The sequence below is a fragment of the Danaus plexippus genome, chromosome 26 (genome assembly GCF_018135715.1).
Source record: "Danaus plexippus chromosome 26, MEX_DaPlex, whole genome shotgun sequence".
Taxonomy (NCBI): Eukaryota; Metazoa; Arthropoda; class Insecta; order Lepidoptera; family Nymphalidae; genus Danaus; species Danaus plexippus.
This window is the reverse complement of record NC_083554.1, coordinates 5,143,208-5,165,796: the sequence shown is the minus strand read 5'-3', so window position 1 is coordinate 5,165,796 and position 22,589 is coordinate 5,143,208. Positions and strand designations below refer to the sequence as shown.

The 22,589-nt window shown below is 30.2% G+C and overlaps 1 protein-coding gene across 1 annotated transcript; it reads right to left on the bottom strand.

The window, feature by feature from the left end:
* Positions 1 to 6,625: 6,625 nt before the first annotated feature.
* On the bottom strand, positions 6,626 to 7,912 carry LOC133319678 (uncharacterized). The gene is made up of 2 exons (XM_061524905.1): positions 7,813 to 7,912; positions 6,626 to 7,373 (listed from the first exon to the last, which is right to left on the bottom strand). Exons 1-2 carry the CDS (start codon positions 7,846 to 7,848, stop codon positions 6,945 to 6,947), a joined length of 465 nt encoding a protein of 154 aa, XP_061380889.1. The 5' UTR covers positions 7,849 to 7,912; the 3' UTR covers positions 6,626 to 6,944.
* Between the last annotated feature and the right edge of the window lie 14,677 nt (positions 7,913 to 22,589).

The window sequence follows — 22,589 nt, the reverse complement described above, 5'->3', positions numbered from 1 at the left end:
GTAGTATTATTGGCATCCTAGTAAAGTTTATTAAAGAAAAGACAAATTCCGCATATTGTTTCACAAATAAAAAAAAAATTAAATTAGGACTCAAATTACATTATTTTTTTGCATTATGATAATAAAATTACTAAATAAGTAAAACTCTAACTATTTGAGAATGTTATTAGATTGCATGTTTTCAGATTTTTGCCACCTGGATCCTATATCGATGCTGTTAAATTGTCTGGTGGTGAAGTTGTGTCATTAATAGAGCAAGCAATCAGATCACCAGAAATTTACCAAAATTATTTCAGGTAGTGTCCTATAGATAACAACAGTTCGTTTCGATTATTCCATAATTAAATATGGCAGAATATATATGGGCCTTCTTTTAATGTCACTTATTTTTCAGATGGCACAATCATTACACATATAGAAAAACACCGAAAGAAAATGGGATTTGTAGTGTGTGCGAAATATTGAATAATCCTTCTAGAAATCATTCTATGAAAAACTTTAGTCGGTGGTGGTATGCTGAGAATTATAAACTCTGCCAAAAGCCTCCCGCTCACACATAAGGCTAGATACAGTCTCGATTAATTTGAAATGGCCCGCTAAAGTTTAAAATAGGATGGATTACATATTAGAAAACCGTTGTTATAGATAAATATTTATTATAATTGTATTTTTTACTTTTAGACGAAACGAACTTAGTCGTTGGGGGAAATCACGTTACACTTTTTTTTTTTTAAATCATGATGTTTGTTCAAAGTAACGTATACAAAGTCACGAGTGCTACAAATAAAATCTGAAATATTCTAAGATATATTTACAGATAATTATTAATCAATTAAACCAACAAAATTTCTTAGAGAAATTAAATTTATTTCAAAATTTGTAAAGGATGTTAGAGAAGAAGTTATCGGCTGTGAATATTTGCAACTCACTTAAATTTCTCCAGCACTTTTGTTATATTATATACAAAATTTATTGAAATATAAATAAAATTATCTACCAATTAAAGAAAATGACTGAAACAATAAATGTTTTTCAATTTACAAATGTCATACCATGTGTATAAGTTTATCAAACCTCAATCGCCACCTACTTCAGAACCATTTGTATGCAGAGAATTCTAGTTAATTTCTTTTCATATTAAATGAAATAATGTGCAAGTCGACATTTAAACATCCAGAACTATGAAATGAATCATCAATTGATCAAGATACTATGTCCATGTTTTCTGTAGTGGTGTTCTGAAAGTCTTCGGAAACAGTAATAAAAATGTTGAAGCAAAGTATCAGTATTTGCGGTAAATGCACTAGGTTTATCCTGCGAATGACCTCGATCACGTCATCTGAAAGCATAACCGACGTAATTATTGTATGAAGGCCTACGTAAAATATGTACACACATACATGTATAAATCACAACATAATATTATAGAAATAATAATAACTATAATATTATAACGAAGGGTTAGAGTTGTGCCCTTCTTAATGACGTCGTTTTTCTATCTTGATTAAAATTTCAACTGACAAGTAAAATTTAAAACTTTGACGACTTGAGCGTAATCACGTTTTTGCTGACGTTTTATAAAAAGATATTTCTGTTCCTTTTTTCGTCTATGCATCGAAAAGATTTGTATTATTTTGTTCGTTATATAAGAGCTAGCTAGTGTTATTTTGTTTCAGTATTCTTCATACTGCGCTTAATGTATGCTTGAGTTTTGTTTATGAAGCATTCCTACATTGTAAGTACATTCTAAAAGTCAGTACTGTATTGATCCACTGTGTTTAAGTTGTCAAGTTTGCGAGCCTGGAAGTATAAAGTCGTCCGCTGCAACATACATCATTAGTTGTGAACACAGCAGACAGTTTATTTCGTTTTAATTTTGATTTTTTGCTACGAATGTTTTCAAATTTGTTAAAACATTCGTTATTGTATATTGTTTGAAACATTGCGTTAATAAATACTGAATGTCTTTCAAAATGACTCTCAATTAATAAAGAATAATAACTAAACTAATTGTTTTTTTTTCTTGTTTATTTTATATGAATATTTTTTTTAGAGTAATATTATTTATAATCAAAACGAGCTATTACTAGCATAATATGCTTTATAATTTCAGCTTTTGACTGTAAAGCTCTCATGCGGTGAATGTTATAATGAAATTTCTGGCACTTTTGAACTGGAATAGAACGGAGATGTATTTTAATATGCATTGTTTAATAAAACTTTTGTTTAATTAAATGATATGCTATTCATAGTGACGAGAATTATCTCAATATATATATATAAGTATATCAATACTATCTTATTACTAAGAATATTAGTTACGCTTTATATAAATGTATTGGTTTGTTAGCATTAAATAAAGTTAAAAGTAATTTAGGCTGAGAGTGTAGATTATTTTGTTCCAAAGAATCGTACATGAACACTGCTGCTTACTGGCTTCTTATGTATTAAACAGGTGATATCAGTCTTGTTTTTGGTTTTCGTGTGATAAAATTACGGTGAAAGTTTAATTTTATATCTATATCAATGAATCATTTTGAAACAGACACTGGTGCGCGTCTGATTTTAATACGCGGCTGATAAATGTGTGACTGAATCTTTTCGGAACAAAATAAAACGAATAAAATATGAATTCTTAATTTTTCTGAAGTTAAAACAGCACTTTGTAAGTCCAAAAAAATAACAATTATAATTTATAAGTTGGTATTAATCACAAAAGTCTCTAAAGGATTCTATTAAGCCGCCCTGTTACTGATCCGAAATCAATGAGCTATCGACCTAAGTTGAAATACAGTTGGGAGGGGCGAATTAAAATGTTTGAAAACTTAAAGGGTTACCATGATAATAACAGTGAAACCCCATTGAATACAAAATTTATCTGATTCAATTAAAATTTATACCGCAATACCAGAGGATTTATAATTCGGTTCGGCAAAAAATATTTCGGTAGTCACCTTTGTTTTTTTAATTTTTAAGGTACATAAATGATTTAAATATAAGTCTTGCCCTACAATGAAATAATATTTGTATTGAGATCACTGTTTGTGAATTGCAATTATGGGGAAAATCGTGGAGCATTGAAAAGGTTGTGTCATTACGTCTTCAATATAATTTCAAACGTTAATTAGTCTAGTCTTTATACCAATGTAAAAACATCTGACTGTTTTCTTCACGTTTTGCTTAGTGACAAACATATTTATAGCTCTAGACCTCTATCATTTTTAATTATTGTGTAACTAAGACGGTTACTTAATAATGGTGAATGTAAATATTCAAATATATAATATAAGTAAAATGACTAAAATAATATTTGATATTTATGTTAAATAAAACTATATATGACAATTATATAACACGCAGAGACGAAGACTTTGTGTGACATTGGAATTACTATTGTATATAAATTTCAAGATAATAAATATTAAGCAACCCCACCTGTATCTCTTGAAACGCTATTAGAGACTTAAGTCTGCTTTTTGTGACAGAAAACTCGTGATATTAGCAAAAAGTCGTTAAAACTAAGGAAGGTCTTCATCACACGGAGAAAACCTAAAAGTTGGTAAAAATCGGAGTGTTCTTAACTCATAAAAGTTGATTCATTTAACGCTTGCCTGAGTTTGTCCTAATTCACGTTGTTTTAAATTATAACTGCTCTAAAAATTCTTATATAATAGATTGTATTGTTGCATTGTTTGATTTTTTGATATTTTTATAATTGATTGTGTTTAATTTAGTCATATACTAATACACCACTATCATATACTACCTGATATATGTTTCTTATTTTATATATATGGAACAGCAAGTAGAAATTCATGTTGGCCTGGAGGGTAAAGGCCCGCCTCTCATACGCGAGGGCGCGGGTTCGAAACCTAGTCTTATAATTTCAAATTTTAAAACTGAAATCGCCAACCCGTCTTGAGCAAGCGTGGTGATTAATGCTCTAACCTTCTCCATGCGAGAAGAGGCTTATGCTCTGCAGTGGGCTCCGATAGGCTGTTGATGATGATGATGATGATGATGATGTAGAAATTGTTAGTAGCGAATAAAACTTGTCTCCAGTTAGAACAGCGTGTAAGAAGTCCGTTGCTATAATGCTTAGTTGTTTTAGATATTTGATCTTTAATTAATATAATTATAAAGTGATAAAAATAAAAAAAACTTGTATTTTCCTAAATAAAACTTACATACTTTATATTTTTGATTGTACACCTTAGACAGATACATCTTTCTATCTGATTTTATTTCGGACGATTCGATATTCCAGAATATATATATACAATTTTAATTGTTAAAAATCAAATACATTCTTCAAAGTGTTGAACCTTAACTAAATGTTTTTTTATAACAGTAAAATCGTTATAAATAAAAAAATTAAATAACAGCTTATGTTGCAGTGGAATGACCTAAATGTTTTACTCGTACTTTTTTCCTTAGTTTTAAATATTGTTAAAATTATATTTCAATGCTATCATGTAATGTGTTACATTATACATATTATATATAAATATTATGAGCAAAGTAGATAAAGGCATCTTTTATTTGACAAGAGATGACTTAATTGGCGCACAATTAACAAATTATTTTTGCCATAACCTCAGCGCCATTTCTCGATCTGTTGAAGAAAAAATGAATGACGTCAAAAAAAAAATAAGAAAAAAAAATCAGACGAAGTTAAAAATTTAATATTAAATATTTTTAACATTGAATGAGATAATTATGACATTCCTATCATATAAATATATAATATATTACTAATAACTTACCGGACATACTTTTATAATATATTTTGTCTTTTAAGATTTTCTTCCAACATGAATATATTTAACAGGATGTCAATAGATTATTTATATTCATAAATCTATCGACGTTTAAAAAAGTTCACTTTGATTATAAATGAAGATGTAACGTTTAATAAAACAGCCAAATATTCAAGCCGAAACTCAACTTGGAAGTCTTTAATTTGAACTTTTGTTTCCGTTGGTTTCCGAACCATCGGCTGGCTTTATCCTATTAGCGATAATTAAATCGAATGAATCAGTAATATCCAGTGCGAATTTCATTTTCGCGTTAAACCTTTAAGTTTTCAACATTTTAATCCGACCGTAATTCGGTTCGTAAATCCTACTTACGTCGATAACCTGTGATGTTGGATCGGCTATGATGAAGGCATTAAGTTAACTTTGTTTGATGATTTTTTTTGTTAATCGTAAGTATTGAGAGATGAATGTTGATAATGTTTAAGAAGCGCTACTTTATTCACGACCATTACGAGGCCCGTCGTTGAGCTCTCAATATAAAGTTATCACCTAGACGACGCGACGTCAGCGTTTTACTTAATTTTCATAAAAAAGAGAAATCACATTTTCAGTGTCTCGGATTGAGTATTCAGTCGATTTGAATTTTCCTGATTGCTTTTTTTGTTAAACATTCATTTTATTCCATGTGAATAGATTATAATTTTTATTTATTTTGTGTGATAGTTTTATTTAACAATGCATATCCAATTTTAACTCGGTGTTGTAGTTCAAAAGTGCCAGAAATTTCATTATTACATTCACTGGTCCGCTGAAAGCTAAAACATATGCTATACAAACTACGTATCAGCCGAACGTTTCCGAACATTCGATGGACGTAGTATTAAAATTATATTTTTGTTAAAATTAAAAATGTAACAAAGAGTAATATTAAATTCGGTAATTAATAACGAAATATAGTTGTTCAGTTTGGCTTTAATCCAATAAATTAATTGTAGATAGCGGCTCTAGAGTACGCGAGTAATTAGAGCAATCGGCTGGAAACACGTTTGGTTGTGTCGAGAGTTGAGAATAGTAGTGTCCTTGTCGAAAACGTTCATCTATATTTTTAGCGTACAATGTATTGACTTCCAAAGTTATAAAATGTTATAATATTGATGTTAGATATCGTTTTGTAGATCAAATGTATTTATATAAATAAAGTTTTTTAAGATACTTACATCAAAATGTAGACGGAATAAATATATTGAGATCGTTATGATATGTAAAATTTCAATGATTCTGCTCAAATAAAAAAATAATAATATTCAGGACAAACAGTAGAAGCGTGTGGCGATCGTAATTACTACAATCAGTAGGAAGCACGTACTATGACGTCACTTTTACCCAGTCACAACTTGGCTAGACTACAATTAGTCCTACAATTAGTAGTATGGGACATTTTCAATGGCAAATTCCTTTTCAATAGGCTGAGATGAAAGACGAACAATTTATACAACTAAAATAACTTTCTAAGAGTATTTAGACACCACTGAAAGACGGCAAAGGAATGCATCATGAGGAAACCTGAGCTTATATTTTCAAATTATAGGTTCAAAATCACCAATCCGCTTTGAGCAGGCATGGTGATTAATGCTATAAACTTCTCCATTGAGAAGAGGCCTTTTCACAGCAGTGGGCTCCAATAGGCTGCTGCTGATGATGATGATGATGATGATGATGATGATGAAAAAGCGGAGCATACGGATAATTGTAAAAGCCCAAAGACATGCTAAAATTTTTATCGTATTCGAGTCATATGGGAATCCTACACAACCACTTAGGTTATTTTCTAAACAGAGTTCAAAGTTATAAAAAATAATAACACATAATACGCTAACATTTATTTCGAAAAACAATTCTCTTTAAATATAAAAACGAATATATAACATAATAAAACAGTAATAACTGGAGATACAAAAACGTGTAACTTAACAATTCACTTAGGGCTGTGTTTAAATTTTATAGTAAAGTGATTACAATAATACAGCCGATTGCGTATAAAATTTCGTTGATAATCTTAGATCAGCTGATTACTACAACATATTACTGTATTACCAAAAAAAAAAAAAACTTAACAGAACGTCTTGCCAAATGCACAAATTAAAACCTCATACTTATTCTATTAAATCATTAATAAATAAAATATCACTTACGAAACGTATAAGAAAGGATGCGACGAATTGAATCGAATACATTTTTAAAGGATTTCACTCGTGTTGGAGGAAAGAGTACGTCCAACACACCCTTTTGCTTTTTCCATATTGGTATAACTTTGATTGGTTCTGGTTCTTCCGTTGAGATTGCTACGGTAACTTCGTCTTTCCTCTTCAAGTAAGAAGCGTTTAGGAGTAGTTTTGGGGAGGGTGTTATGCGAGAGATCTTCAGAACCTTCGGATGAAATTCCACGGTTTGAATGCCATTTAGGGTGAACTCGTCTTCACCTGGCGTTGATTCTTCATTTCTGTTGAATGTGTTCCTATATATGTCTTGGAAGTTTGTTGTTGAAGGAGCAAATGAATTGTATAGGTTACTATCGGAGTCATCCTCGGTCGATTCTAGGGCCAGAGTATTCATCTGAAATTAAATTAACAAGCTCATTATGTTAAATTTAATAAGATTAGTGATTCAATATTATATTAACACAACTACAAACTAAGGAATAAACTTATTTACGTATGTAACATCTCACTGAAAATTCAAATACGTTTAAGGTTATTTCAATCCACACTTCTGTAATTTAGGTTGGCGGGTTACGTATTTTAGAAATATTAACATGATGTTCACATTTGCTTTTGATCTTTACTCTCTAGATGCATATAAATATTCAAAATATTTATGCTCGTCTAGCTTTGAATGGAACCCGAAAACGTTTGATTTGATCACGTTAAAGCTATTTCAAATATGAGCAAACAGTAAATGATAAAATATTACAAAAGCCACTTTCAAACTATTAATAGAAATATAACATAAAAGTACACCAAAAGTATAGTTTTGAAAGATAAATATTACTTACAAAGATAACGGCTAGCGTAAAGATAACGAAGTACATTTTGAGTAGTTAATCTGGATGGTTCTAATCGAACACTGGGGCACAGATGCATTGTCCGTCCGTCAGTCACTAACTGTGAGAAATATTTAATTTGTATTGCAATACAATAGATAAACACTATTGTGTATATTGTTTTATTTAATAACTAATCGTATACAACAATGTTTTGTAAAGTGTTTTAAACATGTTCGATTTGTGGTTAGGAATTTCTCATTTTATATAACTAATATTATAACATACGAAATTTTATTAGTTTAATAACAAAAAATGATAAAATACCTTGTAAATTATTATAGTATTATTAATAATTAATCTATCGAGAAAGTAATTAAGTTTTTTTTTTCATTATAATAACCATAATCTATCGAGAAAGTTATAAAGTTTTTTTTCTTAATAATAACCAGGTTTTATTGACTGACGAAATTGAATGATGTAATAATTTAAAAAAGATACCATTTCTAGCGGAGGTTCCACACTCGGGACCCGAACCCACGTCCCACGAGTGCTGCACTTTAGTTCACAAAGCGAAGAATATACGACGGTGAAATCGTATTTGGTCTCAAATAAAAGGAAGCCGGGACAACCTAGAGGCTGCGTGTGCTATATGAGGTGAAAGTTTCCATTGTATCTGGACGACATTCCCATGGGATTGATGAAATATAAAAGTAGATTTCACTACACATATCCATTAGCGGATATTTTGAGAGAAATTTGTGATTTGATACTCCTTAGATGAGAGAGAGTATTTAAATATGAGTATGTATGTATATTATATATTATAAGGTTTAAGTATGGTTATGTACTACAATTGAATATTTATTTATCTTTAACTTTGTTAAGAAGTTAACCGAAAATTTTTTTTAATAATTCACAAAATTTTGCTACGATAATGATATTCATAATTTCAAAACTTAGGTGACGTTTTCAGGAAATCCTTGGATAGCGGAAACTGATAATTTTGTTTGAAGTTAAATATAGTAGTAATGGTAAATGTTATTAATTCTTCTTCATATAAACGTATAAAAATGTTCGTGTATTAATGGATCATGTCGCTGAACGGTACGGGAGTAAGGACGCTTATGATGTGGTGTTGCAGTTTATTTAATTTCCTCAAAGGCATTACGTGGAAAAAGCATGTTTTCAAGTGCCTTCCTACGAACCGGCGCCTTTTACTCGAAAAATATATTCAGCTTGGAGATATTTCATATTCTTAATGTATTTTTTACATTTGTGATGTTACATTACGTTACTGTTCTGTTGCGTTTATGTTAGAAAATATGTCTTATATTTAGCATGTATGTTTGTCTGTTACTATGCTATCTAATTATAAGTCAATAAATCTCGTTCTAAGTGTAGGTTTACGTGTAGACAAATCACTAGTTTTTAATGGAAGACAGTATTTTACTATAGTGAATTAATTTGTCATAAAGTCATTCATTTATCTGCAAACTTAAATAATAAAATTAAATGAATGTATACAACGAGGTATTGTTTGTTAGTTAGGTCATGAATCAAGGTATATCAGATCAACACAATCTTAAGACGTCTGTTGTAGAAATCTAGAACATTCGATTCTCCTAACAGTTGCAATGCATCAACTTGATAGCTCTCAGCTAATCCTAGATATATGCATGTGGTTGAGTTTGGTAGTCGACCTAATCAATCAGGAAGACAACACAGGGTTCGTTGCTAAAGGATTTTCAAATATAAGCCTAACTAAACATTTAATGGTTCCGAATTAATTAATTTTAATACTAATAAAGGACTATAATTAATTGATAAACTCATTATATTAAATATTTGCAAAAAAAAATGTTGCTCAGATGTTTAAATGAAATTAATTACTGTGAAAGTAATTAACGTTTCACGGCATTCGTTAAAAACTAAAGTCTTGCCGCGGCGGTTCAGGAATCGTGGAACGACTTCATTCGATATTTAAATTAGTGGAATAAAAAAATTCTTAAAAAAAAAATCCTGATGAATCAGTAGAACAATGTCACAAAAAAGGTTTTATTTAAATTTATGCCCAAAGGAAATTGAAAATAAAAGTAATATTTTTCCTTAGCAATTTCGTATTTCTAAAACTAACAGATAATAAATTATCACATCTTGGACCTAAGCATAAGTTGAATGTTTTAATATATAGTTCATAAAAAAACAAAGAATTATATCAGTACCGTGTGTTATATTTATTTCAGTATTGTTAATTATCTTTATTATAGTAATGCAGTTTTATTACATAAGGCTATCCGCGAAAGGCAACATCTTGTACTAATTGGTCTACTCGAGATCTTCAGACGATTTATAGCGTTCCACCTACACCTTCCATATTTGCTTTGTTATTTTATTATTTATATTAACTGTTTATAGTAAAAACTAGAAAGCAGTAGTTTAAACTATTAGATATAGTATTTGTAAATACGGTTTTTAAAAGTAAATTACACTTTTACTTTAGATGGCAACTTAGTTGATGGCTATTGACATAAATATGGGTGATAAAAAAAAATTCAAGCTGCAAAAGAAAAAAGATATGTGGGTTGGGAAATCAGTTTCTAAAACCCCAGGAGTTGAGGGGTTCCGACCCTCTAAATCATCGAGCCGAAACCCAGCTGTAATAACAATTTCACGCCAATACTTGAGAGCTTGGTCATGCTACCAAAAAGCCAAGTCCGTTTATTAAAGATAATAATAATTTAGAAATGGTATTGTGTAACTTTAAAGTCATTTCATTAAAAAAAAAAAACTAAAAACTATAAAAAAAAAAAATTTAGTTGCTAGGTTACAGAATTTTTATTCATCTGAAAATTTTCCGGAACTGAATATAATTATTATAATAAAATATTTCATATTATACACCTATCCTACAATCGTAATATTATACATGCTATTATTGCCTGCATGTGTTTATTAATCATGCAAAATTCGCCGAAGTAATGTCGTATGACCCACATATCTACAATGGAATTGGAATTACACAAAGGCTCTTTTTGTTCAATAAATCTCCGAAATTCGTGATAACAGAGCCATAGCTACAATTTATTCAGACCGGCTCTGTAGGACTTCAGTTTGAAAATAAAAAAAAACACAAAAATACAGCATCCAAATTACCCTACAAATTAGTTGTAAGTTAGAAGCTTGTTGGTTTAGTTAATAATTAATTGTTTGGCAAGTTTAAGTGAATTATTACATATAGAAAGTCCATATTTTAAGCAACTAAATGCAAATGCTATTTATTTTTCTTATAAACTTATGATTGGAGCAAAATCTCACTAGCGCGATCGCCAACTTTGCCTTATTATACCTCAGCACGATGTCGGGTTTTCCCTGTTCTGGTTGTCGACATAACGTGGAATAGATTAATAGAAATAATTCAATGAACTGAAATAATTTATTTTAATTTGTGCATCAACATATATCATCGTAATGTATAAATATATAACAAGTACATGGCTTGGTTGGAGTGGATTTTTTAAAATTAATCGTCACTAAGTGTTTAAACAAAACGAATGTTATTTGAATTTATTTAGCGATTGCATTTATATTATTATGAAGGTATGTCCACAATAATATTTACAAAGCAAGTTTCTCGTTGCCTCCTACTCGAGTCGCGTATGGAGGAAAATTAGACTTTTTAAACTTGTGGTAACTTCGATTTTACCTCATTTTGCCCGTTATTTCGTGGCCTCAGGTGGGATGCGTGCTTATTAGGTTTTAGTATCATAGACATATATCCAAATAATTACATTATAAAAAATCTTTTCATACTTCAATAAAATTAGGGTATTATGTACATATAAATTTTCACAAATTTCTTTAAACTGAATGTTATCAAACTGTTATCCGAGGCTTTAATTGACATTGTTATGTTCATAGCTTTATATTCCAAAAATATTTTATAGCTAATATATATTTAGTGTCATTACTGCATTTGTAAAGAATAGAAAATTTAATTTATTATTTCATTTGACATAGAGGTGTGTAAATATTGAATTCGTAGTAAAATATGATTATATTATATATTCTGATTCTCAATAATTACTTCCATATCAATAGATATTTTCGACTTGATAGTAATATATGACAAAGTTCCTATTTATCTATTGTAAAATCTTGCTACATTATATTCTTATAACTGATAATATCACGCATTAATTTTGATTACTCATCTTAATAGTTATTACAAACTGAATGTCATTTAAATGAAACTAGTATTATTCGGATATACTACGCGGGCACACCTCGTCTGCCCGTGATCACGGTTGCTGCAAAGTAACCGAAACGTCGGGATTATGTAGTTTTTAAATAATAAAATCCGCTAGTTTCATTTAAATGAATAAAACTCGCGAAAGTCTTAGATCTCATTAAACTGAATGTCTATACACTAGTAAAAAGTATTGTTAATGATCGCCAAGTTTTTCGTCCCATCAAAAATAGTACACTTAATAAACTTGTTACAAATACTGAAGTTGAAGTAATTAATTACGTCATCGCTTAAAAACTTAATCACATACAACTTTAAATTAATGTCGAGACCAATGAAGAATTAATAAAAACAATAAACAGTCCTTTGGTTTAAGTAGTGCTGTGAGTAGTAAGAAACCCTTGAAGTCTAGTAGTGTGATTGTGTCTATCAGATCGCCTTTACATATTAAGCAGACTCAGTTAAAATTAATTCGTCACTTATTTTATGAGGTTTTACTACAATAGTCACATTAATAAGTATATTAACATAAATTTAGACAAAAAATAGGAAATGTATTACTTAAAGGTAAACAGCAAAATTAAAGATAACAAAACCTTAAACAATTACAAAAAAAACGAGAATTATTTTTTATTAATATATGTATATACATATGTTATACTGAAAAATAATTTTTGGATTTGTAGTTGATTAAAAAATAGTTTTTGGATTAAAAGAAGTGCTAAGTCAGTAGCAAAATAAGTAGTGTAAATATTATTTCTGTTTTCCTTTAATTAAATTGCACGCCCCATAATCGCAGCGTTGCGGTCTACTTTAACTTCAAAATAAGTAATTTTATTTAAATAACGATATCGTTATCACCTACAAAGTAAAACGGCTATATTTTGGATATAACTTATCTACCAAAACATATAACATTTTAGAAAGATATAAAAAAATGTATTAAAGTTACGTCATACTTAAATAATAAATGCGAGAGTTTATGGGGATGTATGTAAGTATGTTTGTTATTCTTTAACTCAAAAACTACTGAATGGATTTCGATGAAACTTCTCAATAATATAGTTTATATATCATAATATGAGCTAGGCAGTAATTTATCCCAGAATTTTATGTAGTTACCGCGGGATCAAGGCCTAGCAGTTGTACTATGAATGGTGTCACCTGATACTGGGTTATAGGTGGCGCTGACAGTTGTTTATAATATGGTTGGTTATAATATAATTATAGTACAGTTGATGCAAAATTCAAAGAAATATAATTTTGACTATTAAAAATATGCTTTAGCAAAAATAGATAAATTTTTAAAGAGTTGATATTTTAATCTAGCGAATACTCGCAAAAGTCTTAGTTCTCATTGGTTAATATTGTAGGTTCCTTCCTAGAATATAATATTTTAAACGCTCATCTCCACTGTCCAAGCTCCTAGCTGTACCTAACCAGATGTGAAACGAACCTACAAGGGCTGCCTTCGACGCACGTTCCAAGAATGAACTAATGTTAGTTCTTGGCAGGACCTAGTCTTTTAGTAGGTTGGAGAGAGATTTGGCTGTTATACCTCTCGCTCCTACTTCTACCGCGTACAAATTTATAACGAAGATATTTTTAGTGATTTCGTTAGTGAGCTCGTAATACTTGTTGATCCTGCTGGCACGGTCTTTAGGGATGTTGGTTTCCCAAGGAAACGTGAGCTCTATTATAACCACGTGCTTTATAATTAGCGAATATAAAAATATGTCTGGTCTGGGCGCCGTCGCACAGATGTCCTCTGGGATTTTATATTGCCTCTCATACGTATCCATCATTATAGTCCAATCCGAAGCCCCTTTAATGATAGAGTAAGGCTTGACGTTTGATTTTGTAGCCCTACTACCTTCTCTCAAAAAACATATTGATCGCTGGTTTGTGGATATTTCTTTTTGCGCTCTTACTACCGAAAGAATAACTGCTTCACGTATGATTTCTTCAACCCTATCGTTACGACGCAAGTATTGACCGCTTTCCAGGAGTACTCTACATCCCACCAGCAAGTGCTTAGCAGTTCCAACTACCTCCCCGCGGATTTAGCAATTTTTACGGTACCTTTACCTCATCTTACTAAATTACTTTAATGTAGGAGAGTGATCGGAAACGCATTGACATAAAATTTTAGCAGTGCTGGCGACCAATCAGGAATTAAAGTGCGCCATTTTAGTACCAATCTAAAAATCTCCTATGTGCTCATTCTGCATTTTTAAGCTCTTTGCATGGGTCCTAACCCTACTCTGTTACTTTGTGCCCCTATCATAAACTGTTTATGGAATCGAAGTCTTTTTTCTATCTCTGGGGCATCTTTGTCTTTTGGGAGCGATGTACCGTCGTCATCATGGGATATTCTCAGGATATGTCTCTTGGAAACTCTTAGGTGTTTATAGAGCTCCGATTGCCTTTTTAGATTGATCTCAAAATTATTGCGATCTCTGAATAACGTTGACGAATCAGCAGATAACGCAAGCACAAGCCACAACTTCAACATCTTTATGACGCCTGCATCTAACTTTGACAAAAGGGTTTTATTAAAATCATAGACGAGGAAAGGCCAATTCAAACGTGATATTAGATAATTATCGTAGATCCATGCTTTATTAAAAATACTTATCGGTGCGTTATCGACCCTGTTAAGATCGTTCAAAAAGCTATCTTCTAAAGGAAGGAATATACGACCGATATTATCTATCTTAGGACCGAGAAATTTAAAAGCAGCATTTTCGGTAACCATAGAAACGCATATTAACGCATTTAATATATTATGTATATCTCATATTATTTCGTAATTATAATTTGGATATTGTTTTAGATTTATTGGAAATGCTTAAAATACAACATTAGTACGGGTACCTATTATATCAATTTTGAGAATTTCTAGGTACATTTATTAATATTTAGGTATAGATTAATAGACAATCCAATAATTCATGATATAACGGCTTATTTGAACATTGAACCATGGAATGTAGGAATGGCTGAATACCCTAAATATCTGTCGTCGGATGCCGAACTCTGCGGCCGGTTCAGAAATCCCGGTAATGTTATCTAGGTGCCTATTTAATTTGTTACGAGACTATACTATGTGTTACTTTATATCTACAACTATTTTTAAGAAAATATACATTTAGTATACCTATATTCCATTTTACAAGATATTTGAATTGCTTTATCAACGGATTAAATAAAGTGGAAAATTTGTGTCCCTCTGATTGGAAATTAAATACTATTATTAGGGTCAAAGAGAATTAGTGTTATATCATTTGCCGATAGAAATGGTTAGCATATCCTTATCGCTTTTATTATCTAAACGGTATTTACACTACTTTGCTAACGTAAAAGTGATAGGCACAATGAATTGTCATGACTCATACACAGAAAAAAAATTGTGCCTGGGGCATTACAAAGATTTGATTATCGTATCCAATTAATATATATATTTCATAGAAGTTGTGCGACCGGCGCCGATAATTTTATATATCGTTAAAAAATTAAAGTTAAAGTAAATAATCCTATAACGTAAATACAGTCAAATAGACCTCGTAGGTACAAGATATGACATTAACGTAAGAAATATATTATGAGAGGTAACATAACTTTTTAATTCTAAATTCTAGTAGTTTCTATTCAGCCTGTAATTCAGTTATAACTTATAATTGTTTTGACATCTGTTATCTTAAGTTAGGAACATATCCACCTGGATACTCCCAGGGCAGGTGTTCAAGCTAATTTTCTCATGAGTAATGAATTTCTCCATACAACTCGTCATATATCTATGGTTATGCAACATTACTATTAGAGGTAAGCCAATAATTTAAATTAGATGTAAAAGATTAATTTTAATAACCTCGTATATGAAAACTGGTTGGTACAAACAGTTATTTAACATATATAAATATTTTTTAATAAGCAACGCATAAAATATCAAATAAACTTATCTCACAATGCACTCGCCGGTTTTCAATTTTCGATGTTAAAGTGGGCATCATTTCAATTAAACGTCCAACACGCACTGTTGAATCGCTGAGGTGTTGTAGATATGCATTTGAATATACAAATTAATTCTATATTCAAGTATATTGTGTTTAAATAAAACCTTGTATTTGGCAGGTCGATTTGTTTTCCATTTATATAAAGCGCATTTTCTATTTGATAATTACGTTGGTATTCATTATATCTGATAATCGAATTTAGGTTTAATGTATGTTTTATTTTCACGTGTGAAATGTTTATATATATATATATATGTATTTTATTCTAAAGGATTCATTCCATTAGCATAAATCATATGTTGTAACAAATAACAACATAAGAAACTCCTCGTCACGTGCACCAAAGGGGTACATTTTTATGAAATACGTAATTCTGTTTGACTTCATACGCGTTGTCCATATTTGCCGAAGACTCTACGTCCTACATGCAAAGAGCGCGATTTGTTTCCATTACACATGTATATGTTTATTTTATAAGAAATTATACTTCAGTACAAGGAAAAGAAATTATTGCAATTATTTATGTGTCTCTCTTATTTATCGTTCAATTAATTTGTGGTTTCACAAATACATGTCATATATATTTTTGTGTTTGTCCTATAAAAAATTATCAATTTTAACAAAAAGTGTATAGCAAATTGTTAATCATAGATTTAGTATTATGAAAGATATTTTGTTTGGACACAATATGTAAAGAATGATATGTCAGATAAATTTAAAAAATGGAAACATTCACGTCTATAACGAAACAGTTCTTAGTAAATAGAGGGCGACATCGAGTGATAGAAAAATTTTCTCGAAAGCATTTCGTGAATGCGTGTAAAAGGACTGCTCTTTTGAGGTTTCACTTCATATATTTAATGTTCAAAGTCTGTTGCCATTTCATTTATACTGTAAATATTTTATCTATAATCAAATCATTGGTTAGTATCATTAATAATGGGTTGGTCCTAATGGTTAAATGGGAATAACAAATTATGGAGTGCTTTGCTCTATTGTCTTACGTTTTATAAATTTATTTATAAGTTCCAACGGAAATATTTGTTTATTTTGCATTCCTCGTGCACTCTCGTCATCTGCGACGCTTAACTTAATTGAAATTCAACCTTTTAATTAGTGCTCTTCTGTCAGTTCTAAAGATACTATCATGCATTTTGTTCTCAGATCAGAATCGGTAGCAAAGTTGTTCTTCCTAGTAAGTTGTAGTGGGCTTCTCATGTATGCTGTTCTAGCGTTTTATACTTTTCACACAGCTTATACGAATGTGAATAAATTGCAAAAACATCAAGAGAGCAATGGCCTACCGAACCCATACGAATATAAGTTCGGAAAATATAAGGGTCTTATGAAATATATTTTAATTTGGACAATGTTTAATGATACAGAAAATAAAATTGGTGAAGGACAAAAACCTTTTATCGATCGTGATTGCAGATACGTGAACTGTTATTTAACGACTAAGAAGGATTTCCTTAACAATGACGTCACCAATTTTAATGCAATAGTATTTGACATAAACAAGATCAAGATGTGGAAAAAGATGTTCTTTCCAAAGCTGAGGTCTTATGAGCAGAAATATATTTTCTACAGTGACGTTTCCTCTGACGATGTGCCTATATGTAATATCAATATGGATAATTATTTTAATTGGACTTGGACGTACAAAATTAATTCGGATATTGTAAGCCCTTTTATTGAAGTTAAAGACTTAAAAGGTAATGTTGTTGCTCCCAGACCAGTGGTGAATTGGAATTCTAATATGACAGTACTAGATGAAGATGAAATAAAGCATTTGAAGCAAAAGAAAAAGGCAATGGCTTGGGTAGTTACAAAATGTCACACCAGAAACAATAGATTATTGCTGGCTAGAAGATTGAGACGGGGTTTTGAACAGAACGATTTAATATTTGATATATATGGATGTGGTCATAAGAATTGTCCTAAAGGAGGATGTATGAAAGCAATTGAAAGAGAGTATTACTTCTACTTTGTCGCTGAAGCCAGCTTTGATGAAGATTATGTAACTGACGAGGTCCTGGCAGCCTACCATCATTATGCCGTTCCTGTTGTTTTGGGTGGAGCTAATTATCGCAGGTAAGGCTCAATTTTTATCCAAAAACTGTTAGTGTTATTAGAATAATGCACAAATTTGGTCTAAAACCTATTTAGAATCAGATTATTTTTAGTATTATATTTAGACATTCATAATATTAGTAAGTTTTACTGCTAAACTGTTATTTCAGATTCCTTCCCGAGGGCTCTTATATCAACGCAGAGTCCACATCCAGCGATAAGCTAATAGCACTTATTGAGTATATCATAAAAAATCCAAAGATCTACTACAGTTTCCATCGCTGGAGAAAGAATTATGTCATAAATTTAGTTGAAAAGTTCAGAGGAATCTGCCAAGTTTGCGAGTTTCTGAACAATAAATATAGGTTTGAGGTTTCGACCGTTTACAAAGATTTTAGAAGGTGGTGGTATTCGAGACCTCTGTACGAAAGGTGCTTTCCCAAAAGTCTTGAGAGTATGTCCGAGGTTTTGTCGTTTGTGAATATAACAAAACCTACCCATGAATTCACATAATTCAGTTTGGTTTAATAAATTAAAAAAAATAGTTAAAAAATTATATTACAAAATAGACTTGTAACAGAGTTAATCCTTATTAATTTTCATTTGGTTTTGATATTTTCCTGAAATATGTATATTTATTAACACTTTCAAAATTTATTTAATATTTACATATTAAACTTTCCTTTTTTATTACATTGGTGATATATGATGATGTAAAATTGTTTTAATACAATTTTTACATTTTCATATCTTAATTGTTAGTTCAATTTTACAAAACTATATAGCATATTTTTGCAATACATCCTTTGCTGAAGCTTTGTACTAAAAAAAACAAGGTCAAACAAACTTTTTGAAAGATTGGTTATTATTATTAATTTTAACGTGTATCTTAAATGTCACGACATTTAGCTAAGGTTCTTTTATAAATTTAACAAAAGAGAATGTAACGTTGACACCTTCTATATAATCTATTTTTTAAAAGGTTATCTAAGAGGCGACTTCAAGGCAGGTCTATTAACATAATGTTCATTATCTGGATGTGTATTTACTTATACATTTTTTTATAGTCTCCTTAAATGATGTCAAAATGGAATATTTAATCATCAATCTATCTAAAGCAATTAAAATTCCTAAGGCTCTATTACACTTAACTTTTACTTCCAAACTTGACCCAACTATCAATTCAAGAACGCTCCCGACTTCAACGCAATCGCCAATACAGAACTGCTTTGCATAGTGAAGGAGTCTGAAGTGGGGGCATGGACAAAGACTGCTGAATATGCGAGCAGACGTTATGCTAACTAGTTACTTGAAACCCCTGCCCCTGCCCTACTGTATTCTGATTTGTTATGCCCCACATTTCGCTGATACATAGAGATCGTAAAATTTTAATGACTGCATTTTAATTTCTAGTTCTATGTAGAAAAGAATTTGTAAACTTAGTAAATATGAAAGTCTTTTAAATAAAATAATAATTTTCGTATTTACTTCACGTATTTAATTAATTATTATACATTTAAACCTACTTCCTGACTACTTCACAGTGGTTAACCGCAATTAAGGGAAGGCACACAGACACTTTCATCTCCTTAAATTGTTTATATAAATTCGAAATTTAAATTTTCATTAAAATATATAGGTATTCGCGAAAGACTAAGTGTTCATAATGATATTTTTAAGATGTAGTCCAAACAAAATTAATATCTGTACGAAGGGTTCATAAATTATTTATTATTATTAAAAATAATAGGATTATTAAATAAAACTTAATAAAAATATGATTCTTCAAATGACAGTGTTCTGATTGAAGTTTGATAAATTTTTTAAATATTAGTCTATATAAAGCGTTAGTGGGTTCAGTTATTAAATTAAACTATGGAAGGAATCACAAGGAAGCAAAGGAGAGTAGACCATCGCTTTGTAATTTCAATTGGTGGGTATTATTTTAAACTAATTTTACCATATGTATTTAACGGGTTTTCTATGGTGTTTAACTTCCCCGGTTCTCCCGGTTCACATTAATTCTATTTACATCATTAGCATGTAATGAAGGCAGTTGATGAATATTCTTACTGGAGGGTAGTGGTAATTTGAATTATGCTTGGTCAGGCCACATGGCTCACCACTTAACTTCATGACACCAATCTAAGTATGGAATATTTCTCATCAAATTATGTATAAAACTGAACAATGAATATAAAATATATAATTCATGTTTAAATCTAGCTTCCGTTGAAAGTTTAAATCTCATATCGACGTAAATTAATGTAACACGGATTGCGTATCCAATAAACTACAATCAGGCCACAATTGGATTGGACTGTATGACGATATGTTAACGAACGCACACCTGCAATTGTATGAGACCCGTACTAAGATAATTGTATTTCATCCCACTGATATATTTAAAACGCATGTTTGGGATGCAACGCGTACAAATATTTTCTTATTAGCAATCGAATCACACAACAACTACTGAATTAATTCGAATAAAAGTTATTACATCTCCGTAGCTGCAGCAATAATATATTTCGAAGTTTTTGATTATTTAACTTCAAATAACATATTATTTTAAATAAATATTTCCTTTTTAATGATCACTTTGAAGCGAGCGTATATATTTTTTAAGTAACAAATGGTAGGGGCTATCATATACAGCTCCTACAAACCGATACGCACCTGGGACCTGTGTTTTGGTCCGACTTACTATTTGCATAATAGACGCTTTAATCTTCCTTAATGGACCATTTTATTTCAGTTTACAACGGTAATCTTGTATGTTTACTTGAAACTGCTTAAATTTTGCCTCACCAATACAAAATCGAATCCGATCGCACGTTTCGAACTACCCTCACTGTCCAGAGTCAATATCATAAAATATATGATGTAAAAATTACATTGAAATAAATATATTAATTTTTTTTATATAATAATAATAATGATAAATAATTTGTTAAGTAAATAGTAAACATAGCAATAAACGTAAGCCATGGCTGTATAAAATACAATTTAAAGTGAACACAATCCCATATTCGGGACGCCATCCATTATTTAAAGCCGTCAACGACGCCTCTCTGAAATATTTGTATTTTTAGCTAAATTTTATATATGTCATTTCTCAGATACTGATGAATGCGTTCAAAATATAACTATAAATAACGAAATGCTTTACAGGGCGAAACATACAATGCTTCAGCCGCGGATTTACTCGTTTTGAATTTACCCTCTTCGTAAGCAAATCTGTTTTTTTTTTATGGATATTCAGTATACTAATTTAATATAATTCTAGATCATGAACCAAAGTAATGCTTTTAAAGCTAGCATAAAAATTAATAACCAAATTTTTTTTGTAATAAATAATAACAAGATTAATTTTTAATTAAAGAATAAAAAAAAATTAATTTAAAATATAAATATGGAAGTATTTTAGGTAATTTAATAGAAAGTTTCGATTGTAATTCGAATTGTTGACTAGGGTAAATAATTGATAGCTCCCCAACGTGTGATATCGTCTGATAAAATCTAAAGGGACACCGTCACGGATGTTGATTGTATTATAAATTAATTACTGTTACTTACAATCAAATTTTATCTAAAATATACTTTTACAGTTAATTAATAGAAATACTACTGATTTCTGTTCGTAAATCGCTGTTTATTGATCAAAGAAAATAAAATTATCAGTAGCTAAGTACCCAAACATTCTCTTTATCTCGTTTTCGATGTCTATAATCGTAAAAATATTACGAACTTCAAACTTTAATCTAAATGTCAGATTTTGATTATAAGTGTAATTTGATAACTTTTGTGCTTATTAGCAAAAATAGCTACAATTTATTCCGCAATTAAGAAGGGTTATATTTGCTATACTTAATTCATAGTTTATCAAGACATTTCGCTAGTCAAGAATAAAGTTTGCTGTAATGTGTAGAGAACATTATCAATATATTTACCAAAAATTGTTTTAATATGTTTAATTTTAAATTCTAGTTTTCATTTTTTTTTATTAAACACTCATTCAGTACTTACATATTTATTTGAACTGAAATTGTCATGATTTTTGTAACCTGGTGAAATAAATATAAAAGTATAATATAAAATAGCGTAGAGAATAAAAACAGTAGGCTAGTAAGTTTGATGCGGATCAATAGAATTATAACGAATTTATAATAAATGTGAAAAATATTGTTCTATAGTTTGCATCACAGCGAGACCATGTCTATTTACAATCGGATTTTATCACTTCGATGTTGTATATTTTAATTTAGCACATTTTTTTTGTACGCAGTAATTAATTTTTTTTTTCTTTTTGGAAAGCGGGAGTTTTTTCTCTGTTTGCTTTTGAATAAATATTATTATCATTCGTATATTACCGATAGCATGAATATTAAGCCATAAAAAGTCAATATATACAACATACAAAAACAAATATAGCTCATATAAAATAATTT